The 22496-nt window shown below is 36.0% G+C and overlaps 1 protein-coding gene and 1 long non-coding RNA gene across 3 annotated transcripts in view; one reads left to right on the top strand and one right to left on the bottom strand.

The window, feature by feature from the left end:
• Nucleotides 1-22496, top strand: part of zranb3 (zinc finger, RAN-binding domain containing 3) — a 63485-nt gene that overhangs the window by 30774 nt on the left and 10215 nt on the right. For both annotated transcript variants that reach the window (XM_089134279.1, XM_089134281.1), the window contains exons 9-15: nucleotides 4242-4361; nucleotides 7587-7706; nucleotides 8955-9134; nucleotides 9372-9536; nucleotides 10276-10675; nucleotides 16506-16742; nucleotides 19044-19150. In XM_089134279.1, coding sequence (XP_088990405.1) covers nucleotides 4242-4361; nucleotides 7587-7706; nucleotides 8955-9134; nucleotides 9372-9536; nucleotides 10276-10675; nucleotides 16506-16742; nucleotides 19044-19150 — 1329 coding nt within the window. The remainder of the gene's footprint in view (nucleotides 1-4241; nucleotides 4362-7586; nucleotides 7707-8954; nucleotides 9135-9371; nucleotides 9537-10275; nucleotides 10676-16505; nucleotides 16743-19043; nucleotides 19151-22496) is intronic.
• The window catches only part of LOC148995786 (uncharacterized), a 28747-nt gene continuing 26237 nt past the window's right edge, over nucleotides 19987-22496 (bottom strand). Inside the window, exons 2-3 of the long non-coding RNA XR_016169524.1 lie at nucleotides 20286-20386; nucleotides 19987-20199 (exon numbers count right to left, since the gene is read on the bottom strand). This is a non-coding gene — a long non-coding RNA (uncharacterized LOC148995786). The remainder of the gene's footprint in view (nucleotides 20200-20285; nucleotides 20387-22496) is intronic.

The raw sequence follows: 22496 nt of genomic DNA, 5'->3' as shown, positions 1-22496 counted from the left end.
AACGTATGCTCTAAATTTCATTTCAAATTCTTACATTTAATTAATAGGCTACATTCAATTCAAAGAATAAGACAGCGTAGCACAGTGGCACCGATCAAATTAAATAATTTACATTGAAAAATTATAACTCTATTAAATGAGATTATGAGATTGTTTAAAATATGTTTTAAATAATATAAGGAATGTTGAAAAGAATGATACTTTGAAACTAAACCGCCAGTAGGAGGCAGCAGGCGGCAGTCTTAATGAGGGAGTCATTGAGTCATTCAAGTAAACGATTCATTCAAACAGCTGATTTCTTCAGAAGGAGGCGATTTAAATGAGAACTCTGGCGCAAAATGATTCTTTGGTCTAATAACACATTGGTGCCTTGTCGACCATTCTCTGAGATTTGTTTTCATGATAATCAAATGTAAAGAGTTTTATCTCTAAAAACTGTTTAGTGTATAATGCTAGTAATGGGGGCATATAATAAGTAAAAAGAAATCCCTAGTTAATACCACTAACAAGGCTCAAAATAGCCCCACACTAACACAGTAACATAATGAGGGTCCCTACATGCAAAACGAAGCATTGAGAACTTTGTTCATGGTTCGACTTGTCGAGACTGTTTTTCAAAGATGGCGTGCACTGTCTTTATAAAGTATCTTCTTATTAAACGGTCTGTACATTTACAAAGTTCCCAATGCTTCTTTTTGCATGTAGGGACCCTCATTATGTTCCTGTGTTAGTGTGGGGCTATTTTGAGCCTCGTTAGTGATATAAACTAGCGATTTCTCTTCACTTATTATATGCCCCCATACACTAGCATTATACGCTAAACAGTTTTTAGATTAAAACTCTTTACATTCGATTATCATGAAAACAAATCTCAGAGAACGGTCGAATAGGTACCAATGTGTAATTAGACCAAAGGTTCATTTTGCGCCGGAGTTCTCCTTTAATAATGGGTGATTGAATCTTTTACTCAAGCGATTAGTTCAAAACGCTGAATCATTCCACCACAACAACAACAACTCACTCGGCTAATAGCTGCCCTGATTGCTGCCTCGCGCTAGGACATAAATGAATTACGGTTATAAATGTAAAACTTCACTAAAGACCTATCATTTTCACGATGATTTTTAATGTTAAATATATTTGTCGGGGACCACCCAAAATCCAAAAATAAATTCTTATGGGGGGTCCCTAATGACTTATGGACCCCAGACCCCCCTTATTTCGAACCCTGGATAGATCAACCATATCGTTATTTAGTAACCAGCATAAGCTTTTTTTCTTTTGTTTTAAATATCTGACTCTCATAAAACCTGTCATGAACAGATTTGAGCTTCACCCCAAAATGAGAAGGGAAAAAATAAGGAATATATTTTTACATACAGGTTCACCACAGAGATTTTAATCGGAAGTTGCCTATCTATGTCATTTCCGCCATACACTGTCTCTTCCGCCACGACATGTCATTTCCACCACAACACATATTTTAAAGTAAAACATATATAAAAAAACATACAATCGAACCAACTCTATTCAGTGGTGTTGATAATTGAGCACTTATGGTATAAGATATGTGTATACACTTTAAGAAATACATGATTTTGAGCTATGATTAGTAAATTAAATGTTCCAGTGATCTAATTTAGGTGTTTTTTTTAGTGTAAACATTCAAATCTTTAGTTACATTTCTGAAAAATAAATAAATTGCAAATTTGATCAGAGATGTGTGTGCTATTTAATCAAAATATTTATTACAGAAGATATTTAATTATTTTCCCTTCAAAACACGTTTTTGCTGTGTGACGGAAATGACCTTGGGCTGTCAGATAAAAATGCCAAAATATATATATTATTCAATACAAATCATCGTAGCCAACTTACTAGACAGATTTCTAGACAGATTGAGAAACCAACTGATACTAAAAAACTGTGTGTATATATATATATATATATATATAAACAATTAAGCAGATATCTCTCCAATTCTCATTACTAAGGCTTGTTTCCCTCCTCCAATGTAAGAATATGAACTGTATCATCCATCAGCCGAAAATCACACGTCTAATCACTTAAAAAGTAATATCTCTCCTCAACAAACCTTCATTAATGCACTAGATCTGTTCTTTACGGTTTCCATGTAAATGGAAAAGGACGTCAGCCCTCATTTCAGCTTCAGCTCTTTTTCTGAATGCCATCAGAATAACGGCCATCTGCAGTGAGTTTCTCTCTCTCTCGTTCCCTTTAACGATGAGGGACAGCGTGATATCGCCACTAACGACCACCATGGCAACCGGCCCTTCTGTTCTCCACATCAAACACCGCGGCATTGCCATGGGAACGAGCTCCGGGGGGGCCGGTCCAGTGCTGAGCCGACCTTAATGCTGACCTTTTTGATTGCCCGACATCTTTTCCTGCAGGTCTCGCCGTTTCAGAGACTTAACAAGGTGTTTTTAAGAGCTCCAGGCGAGACCTGCAGTAACTTTTTGTGATTTTTGCATCACTCGGACGAACTTTAACGTCACAGTTCGGACGGTAAAGTGACTTGACGCGGTTTTGTCATGAAAAGCTGGCTCTACCGACACGTTTGCTTTCCACCAGGAGTTTTAAACGTTCTTTTTTCTCAAACTACAACCGCTTTATATCGTCCTCCTGAGCACAGCGTGTGTCTTGAATGAACCTTTCACTGCGTGTGTGCGTCAAACCAGCCCGTGTGTCAAAGCAGTGTGCGTCCCTGACGTGCCACCGTGTGTGTGTTTTTTTTTTTAATTTGTCAAACCTGTGTGTTCTGGTCCCTGCTGCTCTTGTCCTCCTCGCTCTTTCATTTATTGTTTGCCGCTGAGATGATATCTTCTCGCTCTCTCAGGGCAGAAATGTGCGGCGTCAGGAATGGTGTCACTTTTGGAAATCGCAGTTTTTGCCAAGTGAAAATGAGTGAGCCGAAGCCAGCACGCGCACACGTACACTTGAGGCTGTTAAAAAAAAAGCCTCTGCGCTCCTTCACAGAGAGTTTTGGGCGCCAATTAGGCGATATTAAAAAGGCAAAACTCTCAAGTAATGAGAAATTGGAGCGCAGCTTTGAAACTCAGGAAAAGAGGACTGGCTTGCGGCAAATGACTCGATGCGCTGTTCATTTAACAACTACGCTAGACATTACGGGCATTAGCTCGACTTCAGCTAATGAGATTGAGAATAAACTGGCAAAAAAGAATCTCTTTAAATGTGGTAAATCACAAATAGCATGTTGCATTTATATAATGTGACAACTGCAATATCGTTAAAGACACCAATGCCTTATAAATAATTAAATTATTGACTAGATTTTTACAGTAGCTGCTAGGAAGGTTGCCAGGGAATTGCTATGCGGTTGCTAGGGTGTGCTGGGTTTTTTTTCCACACACACACAAACAAACAAGAGCACACATTTATACAGTAATGTTATAAAAGACTTTTTACTTTCTATTTATCGAAATATGTTATAATTAGGGCTTGGCAACGATTAATCGCGATTAATCGTATCCAAAATAAAAGTTTGTGTTTGCATAATATATGTGGGTGCACTGTGTATAATTATTTTAAATATATAAATACACACACATGCTTGTATATATTTAAGAAATATTTTCATGTATATACTGTATATAGATTTATATAATTTATTATATATAAATATAAATATTTTATATATAAATAATATTTTTTTTCTTAAATATACATGCATGTGTGTGTATTTAAATTTAATTAATATATTATACAATATATAATATTATACAATATAACACAAACTTTTATTTTGGATGCGATTAATTGCGATTAATCGTTTGACAGCACTAATATAAATATAAATATTTTATATATTAATAACTCACTTTTCTTAAATATATACATGCATGTGTGTGAATTTTTATACACAAAATAATTATACACAGTGCACCCACATATATTATGCAAACAAAAACTTTTATTTTGGATGCGATTAATCGCAATTAATCATTGCCCAGCCCTTGTTATTTTAAATGGTAATAGTATTTCACAATATTACTCTTTTTACTGTATTTTTGGTCAAATAAATGTAGATTTGTTGAGCAAAAAAATCATACCGACCCCAAAACATTTGAACGTTTGTGTATATAAATGATCAATTTTAAAATTAATTTTGTGACATATATTAGTTGGAATTCCTAAATAGCATTTCCTGGCTGGATCACGATGTGTTTTACTTCTTTATTTTACTTTATCTCTATCAGGCCGGAGCGGTGAAGGACTATATAAAGATGATGTTGGAGACCGAACAGCTGAAGTTTCTGGTCTTTGCTCATCATCTCAGCATGCTGCAGGCGTGTACCGAGGCTGTCATCGAGGCCAAGGTGTGTGTGTGTGTGTGTGTGTGTGTGTGTGTGTGTGCGCGAGCTGAGACTCGAGTGAAAGCAAAAGTATGTCAGCACCTCAACACTGTTCATTAAATCAGCCAGCAGCAAAGCCTGTCCCAACACACACGCACTGACCCATTCAGAGAGAGGTGTGTATTTGTGTGTGTGTGAGCTGAATGAGAGATAAGGCCAAAAAAAGTGTTTTTGTGGAAAAAAAAAAACACAGAATGAAAGGGCTTGACAGGACTAAAGGGGGTGAAGGAAAGCGTGTTGATTCCCTGGGTAGAGTTCATTCTTTGCTTTAACACATTCCCTCAGTAGGGCACTGGTTCATTCTTACAGCAAAATAATGGGTCAGAGTCTTGCTGTCAATCAGGTGAGTGTGTGTGAACTACTACTTAAATTATATAGATTTTTAAATTCATGCAAAACATCAATTCTGTCATCATTTACTCACCCCTGTTGTTCTGAAGCTAAATTACTTTCTATATTCTGATGAACAATATTAGAGAAATTTCGAAAATTGTGCTATTGGAAAGATTCATAAAACTATGTTGTTTGATTCATGATTCAGTCTGTGAGTTGAATTTGCGAACCCTGATAAGAAAGACTTGTAAATTAATCATTCTGATTTTGTGAACTAGATCCAGCAAATCAGTATTTTTTCTTTTGATAAAAAGTGAATTGAGTTCGAGAACCAGATCGGTCCGGTTGGAAATGAATCATTCAGACTTGCTTTGTCAACTGGATCAAGTGATTCAGTAATATTTCCATTAAAATTGAGTTTCGAGAACCTGATTAGTCTGAGTGTTTTTCAACTAGATCAAATGATTCAGTATGTTTTTTTGTTTGTTTTTTTCTTAAAGATGTATATTTAAAAGTATATGTATTTATAAAAATTAAAAAAAACATGGAATTATCAAGGACTTAAAAAAACGTGATTCTTAAATTCATGGGAATTAAATTGATAATGTTATGGGAACAGCATGGAAATTAAAACTATGGTTATTGGAATTTCTATAGTTTTTCTTAGATTTGTTGGCTTAGATCTTTAGATTGAATCAGTTGGTCCAGTTTATAAAACGGTCTGAATGATTAATTTACAAATCGGACTGATCAAGTTCTCAAATTGAACTCACTGACTCATTGATCCAGGTCTGACAAAGCCATCATAAACTTTGGTTTGACTCTGACTTTCGTTCTGATTTTGAGAACTAGATAAAACAAATCAGTATTTTTCCTTTTGTTAAAAATTTGAGTTCGAGAACCAGATCGGTACGGTTGGAAATGAATCATTCAGACTTGCTTTGTGAACTGGATCAAGTGATTCAGTAATATTTCCATTAAAATTGAGTTTCGAGAACCTGATTAGTCTGAGTATTTTGTTTTTCAGCTAGATCAAATGTTTCAGTATTTTTTTTTTGTTTGTTTTTTGTTAAAAATGTATATTTAAAAGTATATGTATGTATAACAACTAAAAAACATGGAAATTTAGGACTAAAACTTAGGGTAAAATGTGATTCTTAAATTCATGGGAATTGAATTGACAATGTTATGGGAACAGCATGGAAATTAAAACTATTGGTTTATTGGAATTTCTATAGTTGCTTAGATTTGTTGGCTTAGATCTTTAGATTGAGTCAGTTGGTCCAGTTTAGAGCCAGACCGATATATCGGCAGGCCGATATTATTGGCCGATATTAGTCATTTTCCAAACCGATACCATCGGTATCGGCAGTTATAATGGCCGATAAATGAATATTTCAAAAATAAAATAAAAACGGACGAAACTCGCTTTAACCATGTCATGAGTGTTGGAGTTGTATAGTTTGTCCACCAGAGGGCACTCTACACCGTCCCTGTTGGCAACACTCGTCGAGTTGGTCACAAGCCATACATTGCTTGAATAACAATTAAAAGAGCATCTCCATCAGTTCTCTTAACTCAAATAAGCATGATTAAATTTGTGACTATCATGTCCAGTTTTGCTGCAGTTAAATAAGCCGAGAGTGAAGCGGAAGCAGCTAGTAATAGTTACGTTACGTCGTTATAGTGTAGTTGACTGACACGGTCATATTGTTGTAGTTAAAACTCATAAATAACTACAAATAACTAATGTTAGGGAAATCGGTTAATGTTTTGCACGTTTCTGAAATAAATAAAATAAATATCGGCCGATATATCGGAATATCGGATTTTAAAACCAACAAGTATTTGTATCGGTCTCGGCCGGGCTCTAGTTCAGTTCACAAAATGGTCTGAATGATTAATTTACAAATCGAGCTGATCGAGTTCTCGAATTCAACTCACTGACTCATTGATCCAGGTCTGACAAATCCACTTTGACTTGGGTGAACTTTGGATTCATATCAGCCCAAAACTTGCCTTGCATCTCTTTTACAAATCCATTTTTCTTGCCTAACAGACATTTTATCAGAGCTGTTGATTCATATTTTACCACTATCCCTTCTTTTTGTCCCTGTTCACACAGCGGCACGCTAAAAACACTTTGCACCCTAAAGGGCGCGACTGGTTGCCGACACGGTGTCTTCACAGATGTCTCACTGTTTTAATGAGAGCTTGTTTTGTCAATTTCCTCTTCTTTTAAACCCCCTCAGCCCCCTCTCTTTTTCTCAATCTCTCTCACTTTCTTGTTTCGCTGCTCTCTGACCAGACGTTTGATCTCAGACACTGTGAAAATGTTCTTCCTTTTTTAGCCATCCTGCCGTTAATTGGTGCTTATGAATCTTATGGGGAAGCGGGGGCCTCGCACCAGCAGGTGTGATCGCATGCGAACGGCCCAGCGTATGCGCTCCCTGCGTTCTCACACCTGTCACGCTCCTTGCAATCCGAGCGAGAGATGGGAAGAAAATGTTAGGCAGGAAGCTAAAATTAACACGGGTGAGAAAAGTTCTGAAGTTCTGCCAGGCGTAGAGAGAGAAAAAGGTGTTGTACACCACTTCACCTGTGTTTTACAGCTGTCAGATGATGGTAGGAATGCCCAAAATGTACTTGAAACACTAAAAAGTTGCCAACTCTGAATGTCGCTTTGCAGAAAGTTTTGACTTGAGTGCGCCAATGCTCTCTGAACAAAACTCAGTCTTTATGGCACTGATCGATAGTTGTAATGCTTTGAGTTAGAAGGCATTTAGATTTCTCCTTCATCAAAAAGCTTGTACACATAAAAAGTTCAAAATTTACTTTGGACTCGCTCTTTTCCAGGCTAGTTACATCCGCATCGATGGCAGCGTTCCGTCTGCAGAGAGGAGTCAACTGGTGCATCGGTTTCAAAACGATCCAGACACGCGTGTGGCCATACTAAGTATACAGGCAGCTGGACAGGTACTGAGGACTCGACTTGTAAACATCACACTGTTCCTCTTTATAACACCTCAACCTCTTAATCATTGTCTTTATACTTAAAGGGATAGTTCACTTTAAAATTAATTTTTGGTATGTTTTAGCTTACCTCAAGGACATCCAAGATGTAGGTGTCTTTGTTTCCGCAGTATTTTCAATTTTCAATTTAATATTTTTAGGTCAAACCGTTCTTGTCTGTCAGTCATATAATGGAGGTCTATGGTCACCACCTCAAAGAGCATGCACAGAGAAGTCCAAATTAAACATGATTTAATGACTCGTAAATGTAAGTACATATTGATGGCATAAGACACGAAACGAGCGGTTTGAGTGAGAAAACGAACAGTATTTATATCGCTTTTACCCCCGGAAGTGATCTCTCGCGCGTGTACGTCACTCATTACTTATACAGAGATTTCGGAAGCGTTACCCTTCACTGTCAAGATCTAAACATATTTAGATATACAGGAAATATCGATTTCGATATATCAACAGACAGCGTTGATTTTTTTCCGCAAACACGTGAGAGATCACTTCCGGCGCTTTCCGGCCCATGCCTTCAGATCACTTGGACATGGCTGTGGTTACAAGAGGTAAAAACGATATAAATACTGTTCGTTTTCTCACACAAACCGCTCGTTTCGTGTCTTAGGCCATCAATGTGTACTTACATTTATGAGTCATTAAATCATGTTTAATTTGGACTTCTCTGTGCATGCTCTTCAAGGTGGTGACCATAGACCTCCATTATATGACTGACAGACAAGAACGGTTTGACCTAAAAATATAAAAATTGAAACTACTGTGGAAACAAAGACACCTACATCTTGGATGCCCTTGAGGTAAGCTAAAACATACCAAAAATTAATTTCAAAGTCAACTATCCCTTTAACGCAAATAGTAACAACTTAACGTCTCAAACATTGTAATGTTCCCGTTTGTATGTCACATCCTCCTAACACCGACACCGTGAACACTGTACTTTGTACTTCACACAGCCTCAAAACACCTAAACATTGAACTGTTCATTTGTACTTCACAACATTTCACGCAACTTCGTAAAACCTCATAAACAACGTCCGTAATGTTTCACACAACCTCAATCTCATAACCATTGAACTGTTGTTCTTTATTCTTCACGCAACCTCATAACACTCTAAAGCGTGTCAACCTTAATAACTTTATATTTTTGGATGACATGCAAACATTGATGTATCCACTTCTTCTCAGGGTTTGACATTTACGGCAGCGTCTCACGTGGTCTTTGCCGAACTCTACTGGAACCCAGGACAGATCAAACAAGCGGAGGACAGAGCACATCGCATAGGACAGACCACGACCGTACACATCCACTACCTCATCGCCAAAGGAACCTTTGACACGGTCATGTGGTCCATGCTCAACAGAAAGGTAGATCGCCGGTCGCTAAGCTTCAGATTCAGACAGCACTTTTAGCATTTTTATAATTACTTTAAATGTACACTTTTAAATTGGTGGGAACTTAGTTTCCAGACTTGCTGCTCAAATAGTCAATAATGTCTTGGGACTAAATAAAGATGAAACAAAATATATACTGTAAGCTTTGGAGTGTAAAATAAGGGCTTGTTTGGACAATTTGCTGAGATTCTTACAAACGATATTGGACAGGAAACGGTTACGGGCAGCGCTCTGAATGGAAAGAAAGAATATTTGAAGGCTGAGGTGGGAGACCAAGAGAAATGGGACTTTCTGAACTTCGCTCAGGCATGGACGCCGAGCGAGAACGTGAAGGGGGACTTTGAGGACGACAAAGACGGAATTTTCTTTTCTCACGTATGTAAAATGTTTTATCGCCACAAATTACACTTAAAAGTGACTAGGTGTGTCATGATACCATTAACACAGCAAATAAGAATACGCTTTATGCACAAATTACTCTAACGATGTCGATTCAATCAAAAAAAGATCAATAAAGCTGCACTGTGTAACTCTTTTAGTTTACACTTAGCTAAAAACACTTAGTTCTTTCAAAAATATATGTGCTCATTAATTTATATTTACTTCGTTCAAGTAATAAAGTATTCTCGTGAGTGTATAATATGCCATTGAAAATACATACGGGTAAGGGGTTCTAATGTCGGTCGCCACGTTGCCCCTCCATCTTGAATCAAGCTTCGCCTTTCGCGTTTACGTTTCAGTTAACACTCAACGAACTGGAAGTCATGTTAATCTTGGACTACATTGGCCAGCGTAGGAGTTAAAACGAAATCGGAATTGAGAGGAACAGAAACTAATATTCACTGGATGGTCATATACCTTTTCACCACTAGATGGGGATAAAAATCACACAGTGTAGCTTTAACGATAGTGAAAACAATGGATGTTTTAATGACAGAACTGATACTTTTGGCTCATAACTAGGCTTCCAATCGTGGAAACCTGAACCTCACAAAGTGCTTTTCTTTCAGAAGTGTCTGTGGTTTCATCACTTTGCTGTCATGAGATGAAGTTTCACTTTGTGTGTCACAAAAAGTGTTTTTTTTTTTTTCCCTTTTCCACCCATCTGCCACAGTTTGAAAGGGACAAGCAGCACGACATCCGATCATTCTTTTCCCCCTCTGTGAACAAAGAAAAGAAGAGGAAACGAACTGTGGATTCATCCTCCGATGGATCTCCTCTTCCCCAATTACCAGAGGGGGCGGAGCCTATTCGGACACCGGAGATCCGGAGTGCTGATTTGAAGGCTGACCAGGGGGAGGATTTTTCACCGCAGGTGAAGCGCTTTAGGCAGGTTAGCCCCTTGTCGCGACGCGGGGGTAAGAAGAGCCCCTTGTGCGCCCCCCGCAGGCTCTCGGCAGGACTGCAGGCTCCCCTCCACAAACAGAAGTGGAACTGTTCGGCGTGTACGTTCTCTAACAGCGGACTGCTGCTACGCTGTGAGATGTGTGAAAGTCCACGAAAAGAGCAGAAAGGTGATATCTACGCACATGCCGCATCCATATATGTTTACATTAGTCATTTTTATTTTACATGGACCATAGAGCCCGACCGATAAAGGATTTTGAAGGCCCGATACCATTATATTTGTTGTTGTTTTTTTTTAATTTATTTATTATTATTTTTTTCAGAAACACGCAACAAAACATGAACAGATTTCCCTAACATTAGTTATTTTTTAGTTATTTATGAGTTTTAACTAAAATAATATGTTAATGCATTTTAAAAATAAACTTGTTTCTTTTATTGCCACAACAGAACAGACTGATGATAGTGGCATTAGCTAGCTTTGTGGTTAGCTAGTCTGTGATGAGCCATAATTTAGCAATGGATAACGTCATACTGCAAATTGCAAAACATACATTTTCAATATAAAAGGCCAAGGAGAGATGATGCGTCTCATTGCTATAACTGTCACATGATATTAAAGAAATACTTCAGGCACATTGTCAAAAGTTAAAAGGACAGTCAGTCAACATAACGTAATTATCACTAGCTAATTCCGCTTCACTCTCGGCTTATTTAACAGCAGCAAAACTGGACATGATAGTCACGAATTTTATCATGCTTATTTGAGTTTAGAGAACTGATGGGGATGCTCTTTTAATTGTTATTCAAGCAATGTATGTCTTGTGACCAACTCAACGAGTGTTGCCAACAGGAACAGTGTAGACTGCCCTCTGGTGGACAAACTTTACAACTCCAACACTCATGACATGGTTGAAGCGTGTTTCGTACGTTTTAATTTTATTTTTGAAATATTCATTTATCGGCCATTATAACTGCCGATACCGATAGTTTGGAAAATACCTAATATCGGCCGATAACATCGGCCTGCCGATATATCGGTCTGGCTCTAATCGACCATCAACATATCAAAGCAGCATCCTTTACTGTATGTGCTTAACTCATTTGTGCTACTGACGTGGAAAAAGCCTTGAATCTTGTGGCTTGTTGATGAGAGTTGTGTTGTTAAAGTTGAACTATTTTAGGAGTTTAAGATTTGCGTTTATCTTTTGTTTTAGTGACAGCCGCACTCAAATCCTAAAACTTTGTTTATTTCTAGGTTTAAATTAGATTTCGAACCCCAGATTTTCAGTTTGGTCTCAGACTTTTGGACCCCTTTTGTATTTGATCGGCTTTCTAAAGGCACGGCTGATCCAAGGCCCTGATCCTTAGTAAAGCTATGTCGAAACCCTCCTTCCTCTCTGTCACAGAAGTTCCAAAGAATCCAAATGCGAAAGAACAACAGGCAGAAGTGTCTCGAAGACAAAAAAGGTGTGCGCGGTGAACGACAGAAATAGATCAGATTGAAAATTACTCATTATCACGGCCACGGCGAGGCGGAATGGATTTTGGCACCTGTCAAATCAAGAATGCCGCTTTCGTTCAACGTCACCCGTGGAAAAGTTTGTGAAATCTTCGTAAGCTTTGTTTTCGCCATCAACTCCAATGCCATCGATCAGATCGTCAGCCTGTCCTCTGACAACAGCCTGGTGATGCAAAATCAAACACAGAGATATAAGCACATACCAGGCCAGCTGCTGCTGTCTTAATGCACGCGTACATCTCTGTGTGTGTTTGAAAGCCACAATCTGGACACGCATGCACTGAAAACACACTGTTTGTGATTCGTTTTTAGTTCTTAAAACAAAATAGTTCAGCTAAAAGAGAAAATTGTGATTAATAATTCATCCTCGTGTCAAAATCCAAACCTGCATGACTTTTATTTTATGGAACACCAGAAAGAGACGTTTAGCAACATGTTCTCGCTGCTCTTTTATCATTTAATGAAAGTCAAGGAGCACCTAAAACCTGTTAATAATAATAATAATGATAGTTTTAAAATATTCATATATATATATATAAAAACAAAAACAAATATATATTTTAAATATATACATATTTATTTTTATTTTCTCTTTTATTTTGACCTTTTTTCATTCATATAATTTTTCTCTTATAAAAACTGCATCTATAACTAGATTTTTATAGAAAATTATATTGCCATGCGAAAACCATTATGCTAAAGTGTGTGTAATATTAATTGTTTTAAAAATGACATATTTGAAAAATATATAAATAAATAAAATATATATTTTCAAAAATGTATATATTTTAAAATGTTATTTTTCTTCCTCTCATTCTTATTAATGATTTTTCTTTTCTAAAAACTGCATCTATAACTAGATTTATTTTACAAAATATGTGAGTGTTTTATTATTGTGAGTTAGCATTATTATTATTATCATCGTTATTTTGTATTTTTAGACTATAGTGGTGTGGCATTTAGCTATTTGCCTCGTATTTTTATAGATCTGCAGTCATAAGTTTTCAGAAATGTATAATTTATAGGGCAGTTAAACAATTAATCGCGATTAATCGCATCCAAAATAAAAGTTTGTGTTTACATAATATATGTGGGTGCACCATGTATAATTATTTTGTGTGTATATATATATATATATATATATATATACACACATGCATGTATATTTAATAAAAAAATATTATTTATATATAAAATGTATATTTATTTATAATAAAAATTATATATAAATCTATATACATGAAAATATTTCTTAAATATATACAACCATGTGTGTGTATTTATATATATATATATATATATATATATATATAAAATAATAATAATACACAGTGCACCCACATATATTGTGTAAACACAAACTTTTATTTTCGATGCGATTAATCGCTTGACAGCCCTAATCATTTATAAAAAAAAATGTATTTATAGTATATTACATAATATATTATATTATATCATATATTAAACTAGATGTTTTTAACAAAAATGTGATTGGTGCCATGCAAAACTCACCAAAAAATTGCACGCTATCAAAAGATTAAGAAAAATGTATCCCGATTAATCGCATTTTTTTGTGCGACTAATTCCATACTTGTTATGAAATGAAGCAAACATCATTCATCTTGTTTAACACGTTTATTTTGTCATAGTTTTCTTTATCAGATTATCAGATTGATATCTCACAATATTCTGCAAGCTTGTTTTAAAGGTAAATTTTGGTGTCTTACTCAAAAAACACACACCAAATGACCAAACAATACAAGGATCATTGGCCAGAAACCTTTCCCAGAGTTTAGATGATCTGATCACAAACAGGGAAGCGAAATCATGTTATAGGGTTAGAATAGAAATGTCTGCCAGGGTTAAAGATGATGCTCATTGTGAGAAACTCACGACTTCTAAGACCATCTAACTGTGTGACGTAAATTAGGTCAATGACGCAACTCACACGCTTCAGTAATTCGCGTTATTTGTGTTAAATTGTTTGAACGTGTCAAGGATTTTGAATTACACGCTCACGTCGACAGCCCTATTAAAAACATTACAGACGTTGACTTTTGTGCGAGTAATTAAACTTTTTTTCTCACTCTCACAGCAACTGCTTGCGCTCACAAAAACAGACCCAAAGCTGACACCACATCATTGTAGATCAATCATTTGCAGCAAATATCTGATTCTCTGTGACTATCAGCTTAATTTGAAGCGTAAAACAAACATGCGGTGCGCCGTGTCTCTGTCAACTCAACACACGCCCATCAAAGCTCGAGTGAAAGCCTGTTTTTTGAAAACGACAGCAACGGTATGTCAAGACTTCACTCACAATTTGTTTTCTAAAAGAAGCCAGGCATCTTTTCAGACTGGTAAAATCAGACACCAGGAATATTGATCTGAACACACTGTCATGGGCAAATTTACACAACTCGAGGTGTTTATGCTTTCAAACCTTTCAGTTTGTGCTGCATAGAGCCAGACCGATATATCGGCAGGCCGATATTAGGCATTTTCTAAAATATCGGTATCGGCAGTTATAATGGCCGATAAATGAATATTTCAAAAATAAAATAAAAACGGACAAGTCACGCTTAAACCATGTCATGAGTGTTGTCAAAAAGTGCAGGTAAAGGGATAGCAAGCGGACATTGTAATTATAAGGTAGCTTATAACTATAAGGCAATGTAGGGACTAATTATTATTTTATTTATCAGAACTTTAACATATTTTGATGTTCCTCTGTTCTGTTGAGACAATAGACCATTTCACAAGATGTAAACAACACTGGTCCAGAAGCACTTCCTGTTTCAGTTTTTTAACACTACATAAAAGCTGGGATAAAATACAACCAACAGAACATTTAAAACTGAATCAAAAGTTAAACAAACATCTTTAAGATGTTTTCTTTACATGTGAAATAAAGAAAACAGTTACAAACTGAAACAGGAAGTGTTTCTGGGCCAGTGTTGTTTACATCTTGTGAAATGGTCTATAGAAACAAGTTTCTTTTTAAAATGCATTATCATATTATATTAGTTAAAACTCATAAATAACTACAAATAACTAATGTTAGGGAAATCTGTTAATATTTTGTTGTGCGTTTCTGAAATAAGAATAATATCGGCCGATATATCGGATTTTAAAACCAACAAATATTTGTATCGGCCTTCAAAATCCTTTATCGGTCGGGCTCTAGTGCTGCATACCATTCACTGTAGTCCTCTGAAACCTCCCATCATGCATTAGCTTGGCCTTTGGATGTCTTTCTTTGAACAAAACCTGTTCTATAAATAATGAAACCAAGAAAGTGAGCGTTTACGGCAGCCATTTTGCCCGTTTGCCCTGGACTTTTATAGATATGTGGTCATAAAAGTAAATTTCCCCAATCTATACGACTCATCCAAATATCCAATTTCAGTTTTGAAAACGGTGCATGATCTGCATGATATTCACAACATTCCCCAGTTTGATCGTTTGACCCTTTCCGCATTTCGTTTTTCCGAGTTTACGAACACGGGGCTTTTTATCCGTCCGTCCTGGACTGTTACAGATCCGCGGCCACAAAGGTGGAACCGTAGAGCACTCCAGACACTGATAAGGGTTCAGATACGCAGCGGGAGTTGTTTTCTGCTAGTGTCTGGCTTTCTTTCTGCAAGCCCGCTTGTTAAGAGACAGCACAGCAGTGGAGCTTTTATACGGCTTCTCACAAATTCAGCTGACATTTTAGAAGATCCATACGAGACCTTTCAGCGAGAGCGAGAGTGAGAAGGAGAGGGTGGAAACAGAAAGAAAGGGTAACGCAAAGCTCGGAGGGGATTGTGTGAAAAAGAAGAGCGACACGATCCGAAAAAAGAAGGCAAACGAGCGAATCAGAGGTGTGGAAATTCATTAGCGGCCTCAAAGGAAGATTATCACAATTATCAAACTCCTCCACCGCCTCGCAGATCCAAATAAAGCGACATCAAAACTTCGTCATTACGGACGGAGGAGCGTCCTGTCACGTTTTTGACGATTGTCCCCTTGGGGAGACAACAGCTATGAGACGGATAATGCATTTCAGCGCCTCGACATCATAAAGATGCTGTTCTGAGATGGAGGGGAGGCTTTAAATGTAGATGGGATTTTTTTTTATTTTTTTTTGCCGTGTCCCGTGGCGCCATATGGCAGAGAGATGTGAAACTGCTGGTCTGAGGGAAGGAAATCAGTCAAACGCAAAACAGACAGCATCTGTTCCTCGCTCGGTGTGCTCGACGATAACGCCGGCGCGTCTCCATGTCCTTCACATCAGACGACTGCGGAGAACTGTGACGGCCCTCTCTGGGTATGAGCTCACCAGCCAAAGGCCTGAAGTAAAGGGATAGTGTGCCAGAATGAAGGAAAATTTGATCACACAAATAACTTTTGAATTGAGTGTAGTATCAGTTTAACCAGACTAGTTTTGTGTTGTTTCAATGTAACTCATCCTCTATTTCTCTCTCTGTTAGCTCTTAGACCGCCTTCCTCATTACCGGAGCCCCCCTCATCCTCCTCGTCCACATCGCTCACTACCGTCTGCATCTCTGATTCAGACCACGAAAGTGAACCAACCACCCCACAAACTCCACACGCACGCCCAAGCCAACGGGCCAATCAGGATGTGGAGGAAACGCACGGGGATAAATCTCAAGAAATGCAACGAAGTGATGAATTCACCCCACAAACACTCTCTGGTAGTAATCCAGGTCTGTTCCAAACAGTTTCAATACTTTTTACTAAGATTTTGAAGGAATAATTCACCCGTAAATGTAGGTTCTCTTGTTATTTCATTTAGAGTGACAGATATTGTTTGTTTATGACAGAAACTCCACCGATACGGTTTTGATTTGTTTTTAAGTGCCCAATAACTGATATGAAGATCTGAATTGAACTAAAGGATTCATCACTAACTTTATGAGGTGAACGAAGCGTTTTACAAGATTGTTAACTATAAATGTAATGAAAATGCATTTAATTAATTTTAAAAAAAGAATACATTTTGAATTGATTGAACGTTTAAATAGAAACAAAATCAAAAGTAAAGCAAGCAACAGATAGATAGATAGATGGCTAGATAGATAGATAGTTAGATAGATGGATAGATACTTGGATAGATAGTAATTATTGTAAATTGGATATTAAAGAACATAGATAGATAGATAGATAGATAGATAGATAGATAGATAGATAGATAGATAGATAGATAGATAGATAGATAGATAGATAGATAGATAGATAGATAGATAGATAGATAGATGGTTGGATAGATGGTTGGATAGATGGTTGGATAGATGGTTGGATAGATAGTATTTATTGTAAATTGGATATTAAAAAACATAGATAGATAGATAGATAGATAGATAGATAGATAGATAGATAGATAGATAGATAGATAGATAGATAGATAGATAGATAGATAGATAGATAGATAGATAGATGGATAGATAGATAGATGGATAGTTGGATAGTTGGATAGATAGTTAGTTGGATAGATTGTTGGATAGATAGTTAGTTGGATAGATTGTTGGATAGATAGTTGAATAGATAGTAATTATTGTAAATTGGATATTAAAGAACCTAGATAGATAGATAGATAGATAGATAGATAGATAGATAGATAGATAGATAGATAGATAGATAGATAGATAGATAGATAGATAGATAGATAGATAGATAGATAGATAGATAGTATTTATTGTAAATTGGATATTAAAGAACCTAGATAGATAGATAGATAGATAGATAGATAGATAGATAGATAGATAGATAGATAGATAGATAGATAGATAGATAGATAGATAGATAGATAGATAGATAGATAGATAGATAGATAGATAGAGAGATAGATAGAGAGATAGAGAGATAGTATTTATTGTAAATTGGATATTAAAGAACCTAGATAGATAGATAGATAGATAGATAGATAGATAGATAGATAGATAGATAGATAGATAGATAGATAGATAGATAGATAGATAGATAGATAGATAGATAGATAGATAGATAGATAGATAGATAGATAGATGTTGGATAGATAGATAGATAGATAATATTTATTGTAAATTGGATATTAAAGAACATAGATAGATAGATAGATAGATAGATAGATAGATAGATAGATAGATAGATAGATAGATAGATAGATAGATAGATAGATAGATAATATTTATTGTAAATTGGATATTAAAGAACATAGATAGATAGATAGATAGATAGATAGATAGATAGATAGATAGATAGATAGATAGATAGATAGATAGATAGATAGATAGATAGATAGATAATATTTATTGTAAATTGGATATTAAAGAACCTAGAGCAATTTAGGTTGCAGCTTGGATATTTTTCGAACTGTCTCCTGTTGCGTTTCTCATAACCCTTTAAATAAAATTACCTTCCAAGAACAATTTCACAATTGCGTCACTGCAGCTAAGAGCGCGTCTGTATAAAATATGGATAATAACAGGCCATTTTAAAGCTAGACAATCGACAAGCGTTCACCATTCTTATAAAGAGTGCAATTTTCAGACACTGCTGGGTTTGTCTTAACACCCACCTCTACGGTACCACACACAGACAATCCCAGCTTCCCACCAGCATACAGTACGCATAATGGCTCTTTAATAACATGGTGTGATTGGCCAGACGGCGACGGCTCGGCTATTTTAGTCCATGGTAGGGTTCTGGTAACTAAGCCTCATGGGGCGCCTTTACAGCGAGCCTGACCTAAATGAATGTAGAACGGCTCTGTGGGACGAAATCTGGACAAATCCGATTTCTTAGAACAGCAGGATCGTTTCAGGTCACTCCGTACCTGCTGAATATAGTGTTCGTTAGCGTCGTTAGAGCGCTCGTTTCTGCTGCGCTTCAGCTGACCTTTATCAGTGGTCGGTATAGAGCATAATGATCGTCCGCTCTTCATTGCCCTCTTCTCTTTTTTTCCTCCTTCTATTAGTCATTCCGACTTTCCCATCATGTCTCCCTCCCTCTCTCTCTCTCTCTGATAGCTAATGAAGATCACACTCAAAAGGAGTCGGATGACTCTGTTCGCGTGTACGACTGTCTGAAGTTCTGTGCCAGCAAAAACACGGACAGGATCTACATCTATGACAAGGTAAAGAGGACTATAAGCACGAACACCCCTAGAGCTATGGCACATTCATGATCGATTCGCAATGATTTTGCCATCAAACCTCGTGAATATTGCGATAAAGCATCTATTTTATAATTTTGCGGCACTTCCCTGTTTAGTTATTCGTGACCTTTGTGAGTTTTAATAGCGTATCTTATTCAAACATCAGTATCAAAATGGCATCTCATCTCTGTGAATCAGGTTCAAATGAATCGTGTGTTTTGATTCAATGATTATTTTGCTGAAAAAAATAAATACATTTAAAGGGTTAAATTTAGAGTTTTTCATTATAGATTTTCAGATTTTCATTATACATTTGAAGCATACTAACAGTTGTAAGTCTCAGTTGAGCGAAGAGTTCAGAAACTTAAACTTGGCCTGCCATCATTTTCACTGGCCCCAACGCATTTTTTGTGTATTATATTATTATTATTATTATTTACATTTTAATGTTCTATTTAATATATATATATATATATATATATATATATATATTACTTTTTATTTTAAAAAGTACAATTCACAATTTATGTATAATGTAACAGTATAATAAATAACTGTTTATTATTGAATACTATATTAAAAAATAACAATATTTTTTTTAAAATAAGCTTTTTAAAATGTATTTGTAAAATAATATACAATTAAAAAAAATGTACAATAATTTATATAATTATATATAAACTCCAAGACACACACACACATTTATATATATATATATATATATATATATATATATATAGGACCAGGCATTTCTAGCAATGTGGTCTGTAAAGTTTATCATCAATCACAACTCAAAGGTTTTTGGCTGACCTGGATGGAGTTGGTTGATGAACCTAGCTGAAAGAAGTAGTTGTGATGAAGTGTTCGGTCTTCGCAAGGTTGAGTTGAAGGTGATGGTCCTTCATCCAGTCAAAAATGTCTGTCAGACAGGCTGAGATGCGAGCAGCTACCATTGGATCAGGAGAGGTCGAGTTGTGCGTCATCAGTGTAGCAGTGGCTGGAAAAGCCATGTTTCTGAATGACAGATCCTAGTAATGACAGAAGAAGAGAAGAGGTCCAAGTACTGAGCCCTGAGGCACCCCAGTAGTTAGATGTTGCAACTTAGACAACTCACCTGTCCACGACACTCTGAAGGACCGACTTGAGTAAGACTTGAACCACTGGAGTGCAGTTCTTGAGACGCCCCTTCGTCATGAGGATCTGGTGATTATTACGCTAAGAAATAATGTAAAATACTGTTAAATCAAACAAAACTCTTGCAACCATAGAAACTACAATCACATATTTTAGTTAAACTTAAGTTTAACAGTATTCAGAACAGGAATTGAAAATGTAAGTATAAAATGAAGATAAATTACAGTAGAGTGACATTCATTACAAACAACATTTAGTATAAACGGCAAACTTATTTATTTAAAACGAAAACTGAAACTACGGCACGTTGGAAATGCATTAAACAAATAAACTTCTGCTCACTTCTCATTCATCACAAATCTAGATTTGTGACTTTTGCAAATGGTTTTTGTGCTTTACGTTATACAAATCGCTTTGGAATAAACGTTGCAGCACTTTCCAGATTAGAGCCAGACCGATATATCGGCAGGCAGATATTAGGCATTTTCCAAACTATCGGTATCGGCAGTTATAATGGCCGATAAATTAATATTTCAAAACTAAAATAAAAACGGATGAAACACGTCCGTGTTGGAGTTGTATAGTTTGTAACTGCTGTTAGGGAAATCTGTTAATGTTTTGTTGCGCGTTTCTGAAATAAATAAAAAAATATCGGCCGATATATCGGAATAGCGAATTTTAAAACCAAAAAATATCGGTATCGGCCTTCAAAATCCTTTATCGGTCGCGCTGTATTCCAGATGATAAAATACAGTACTTGATCAAATATTGACGCTGATGCGATTACAATTCATTCTTTTGACAAAAATTATAGTATGTTGGCCAATAATTTTGCAGAATTCACAACCAAATGTCCTATAAAACCAAATGTTTAAGTATGCAAGGCATAAAAATATATTTATATTTTGTATAACTGTGTCAGAAACACTTCAAGATTTCTTTCATATTTAACTTAAGTCCTGAACACACGGTTGGATGACCAGGGATGCCAGTGTTAATCTGAGGGCAAATAAAGTGTTGAAATCTCACAGTCCTCTTTTGTACAGCGTAACGCTGGGATTATTATAGTTCTCTGCAACTGTATTAAATGGAAGCAGATATAAGCAGGGGGTCCCTTAATTGACTTTGATTGAGAAATATTATCCGGGTTCGTTTTTAATAAGAGCTTTTCCTGAGGCGATTTCAGCTGAGCAGTGATGAATGGTGGAGTTTAGTAAGAAGACAGAGGCAGAGCTGGAAAAGAGGCCTGCCGTGGGCTGGAAATGTAATATTTTCTAAAGGGCCTGGTGGTTCCCTGTGGACAGACGTTGGAGGATGGCGGTCCAGCTGGTGTATGAGAACTGGACAGATGCCTATAAGGGCCATTCTTGTGATTGGCTGCTCTTTAAGGAACGTCTCTACTTGGTCGACCACAGCTTCCGGTCATCATGACCTTAAACGATGACCTTTAGGTGTTTCTAAATATTCGTTATTTCTCATTTAAAGAAATAGCCATGTTGAAGTTATTTTATATTCTCTGTACTGACTGTTTTATATGCATTTTACTTTTTTTTTCATAGTTACTAATTTTTCTGTAAATATTTTGACGTAATATTAATAGGTATTAGATTTGCGGAATAGTGTAGTAATACTGCTCAGTCTAAAAGTAACTTACAACTATAAATCTGTTTAATTAAAATCGCTTTTTTCCTATGATTCTTTTATATAATTGGATTTGTTTCAATATTTTCTTTGAATTAATTTATATAAAATTTAGTTGAATTGTTGAATAGTTGAATTTAACTATATTGAAAAATTAAAACAGCCAATATACACTTTTTTAATATTCAACCATTCTTGATCTTATATAATATCTGTTTTATTTAAATATTTCTTTTTCCTTCCCTTTTTAATGAGTTTTAGCTGCATTTTAATATTTTATATATACATATATATACACATATATATATATATATATATATAAAATTATATTTATCATATTTATATATTCATAAATTACCTTAAACGTTTAAACATTGAGATCAAAATGTTCAATACAAGGCATATTTTCCTTACTTACTAAACATAAATATTGAATAATTTTTTATTAAATTATTTATTTATGTGCACCAACGTAATACTGTACCTACATATGCTTTTACATTTTAAAACATTTTAAAGCGTTTTCTGTGAACACTTTTGAGTGAAGAAT

The sequence above is a fragment of the Pimephales promelas genome, chromosome 2, assembly GCF_988280905.1.
Source record: "Pimephales promelas chromosome 2, fPimPro1.hap1.1, whole genome shotgun sequence".
NCBI lineage: Eukaryota > Metazoa > Chordata > Actinopteri > Cypriniformes > Leuciscidae > Pimephales > Pimephales promelas.
Note: the sequence above shows the minus strand (reverse complement) of the source record. Positions and strands in the feature narration are given on the sequence as shown.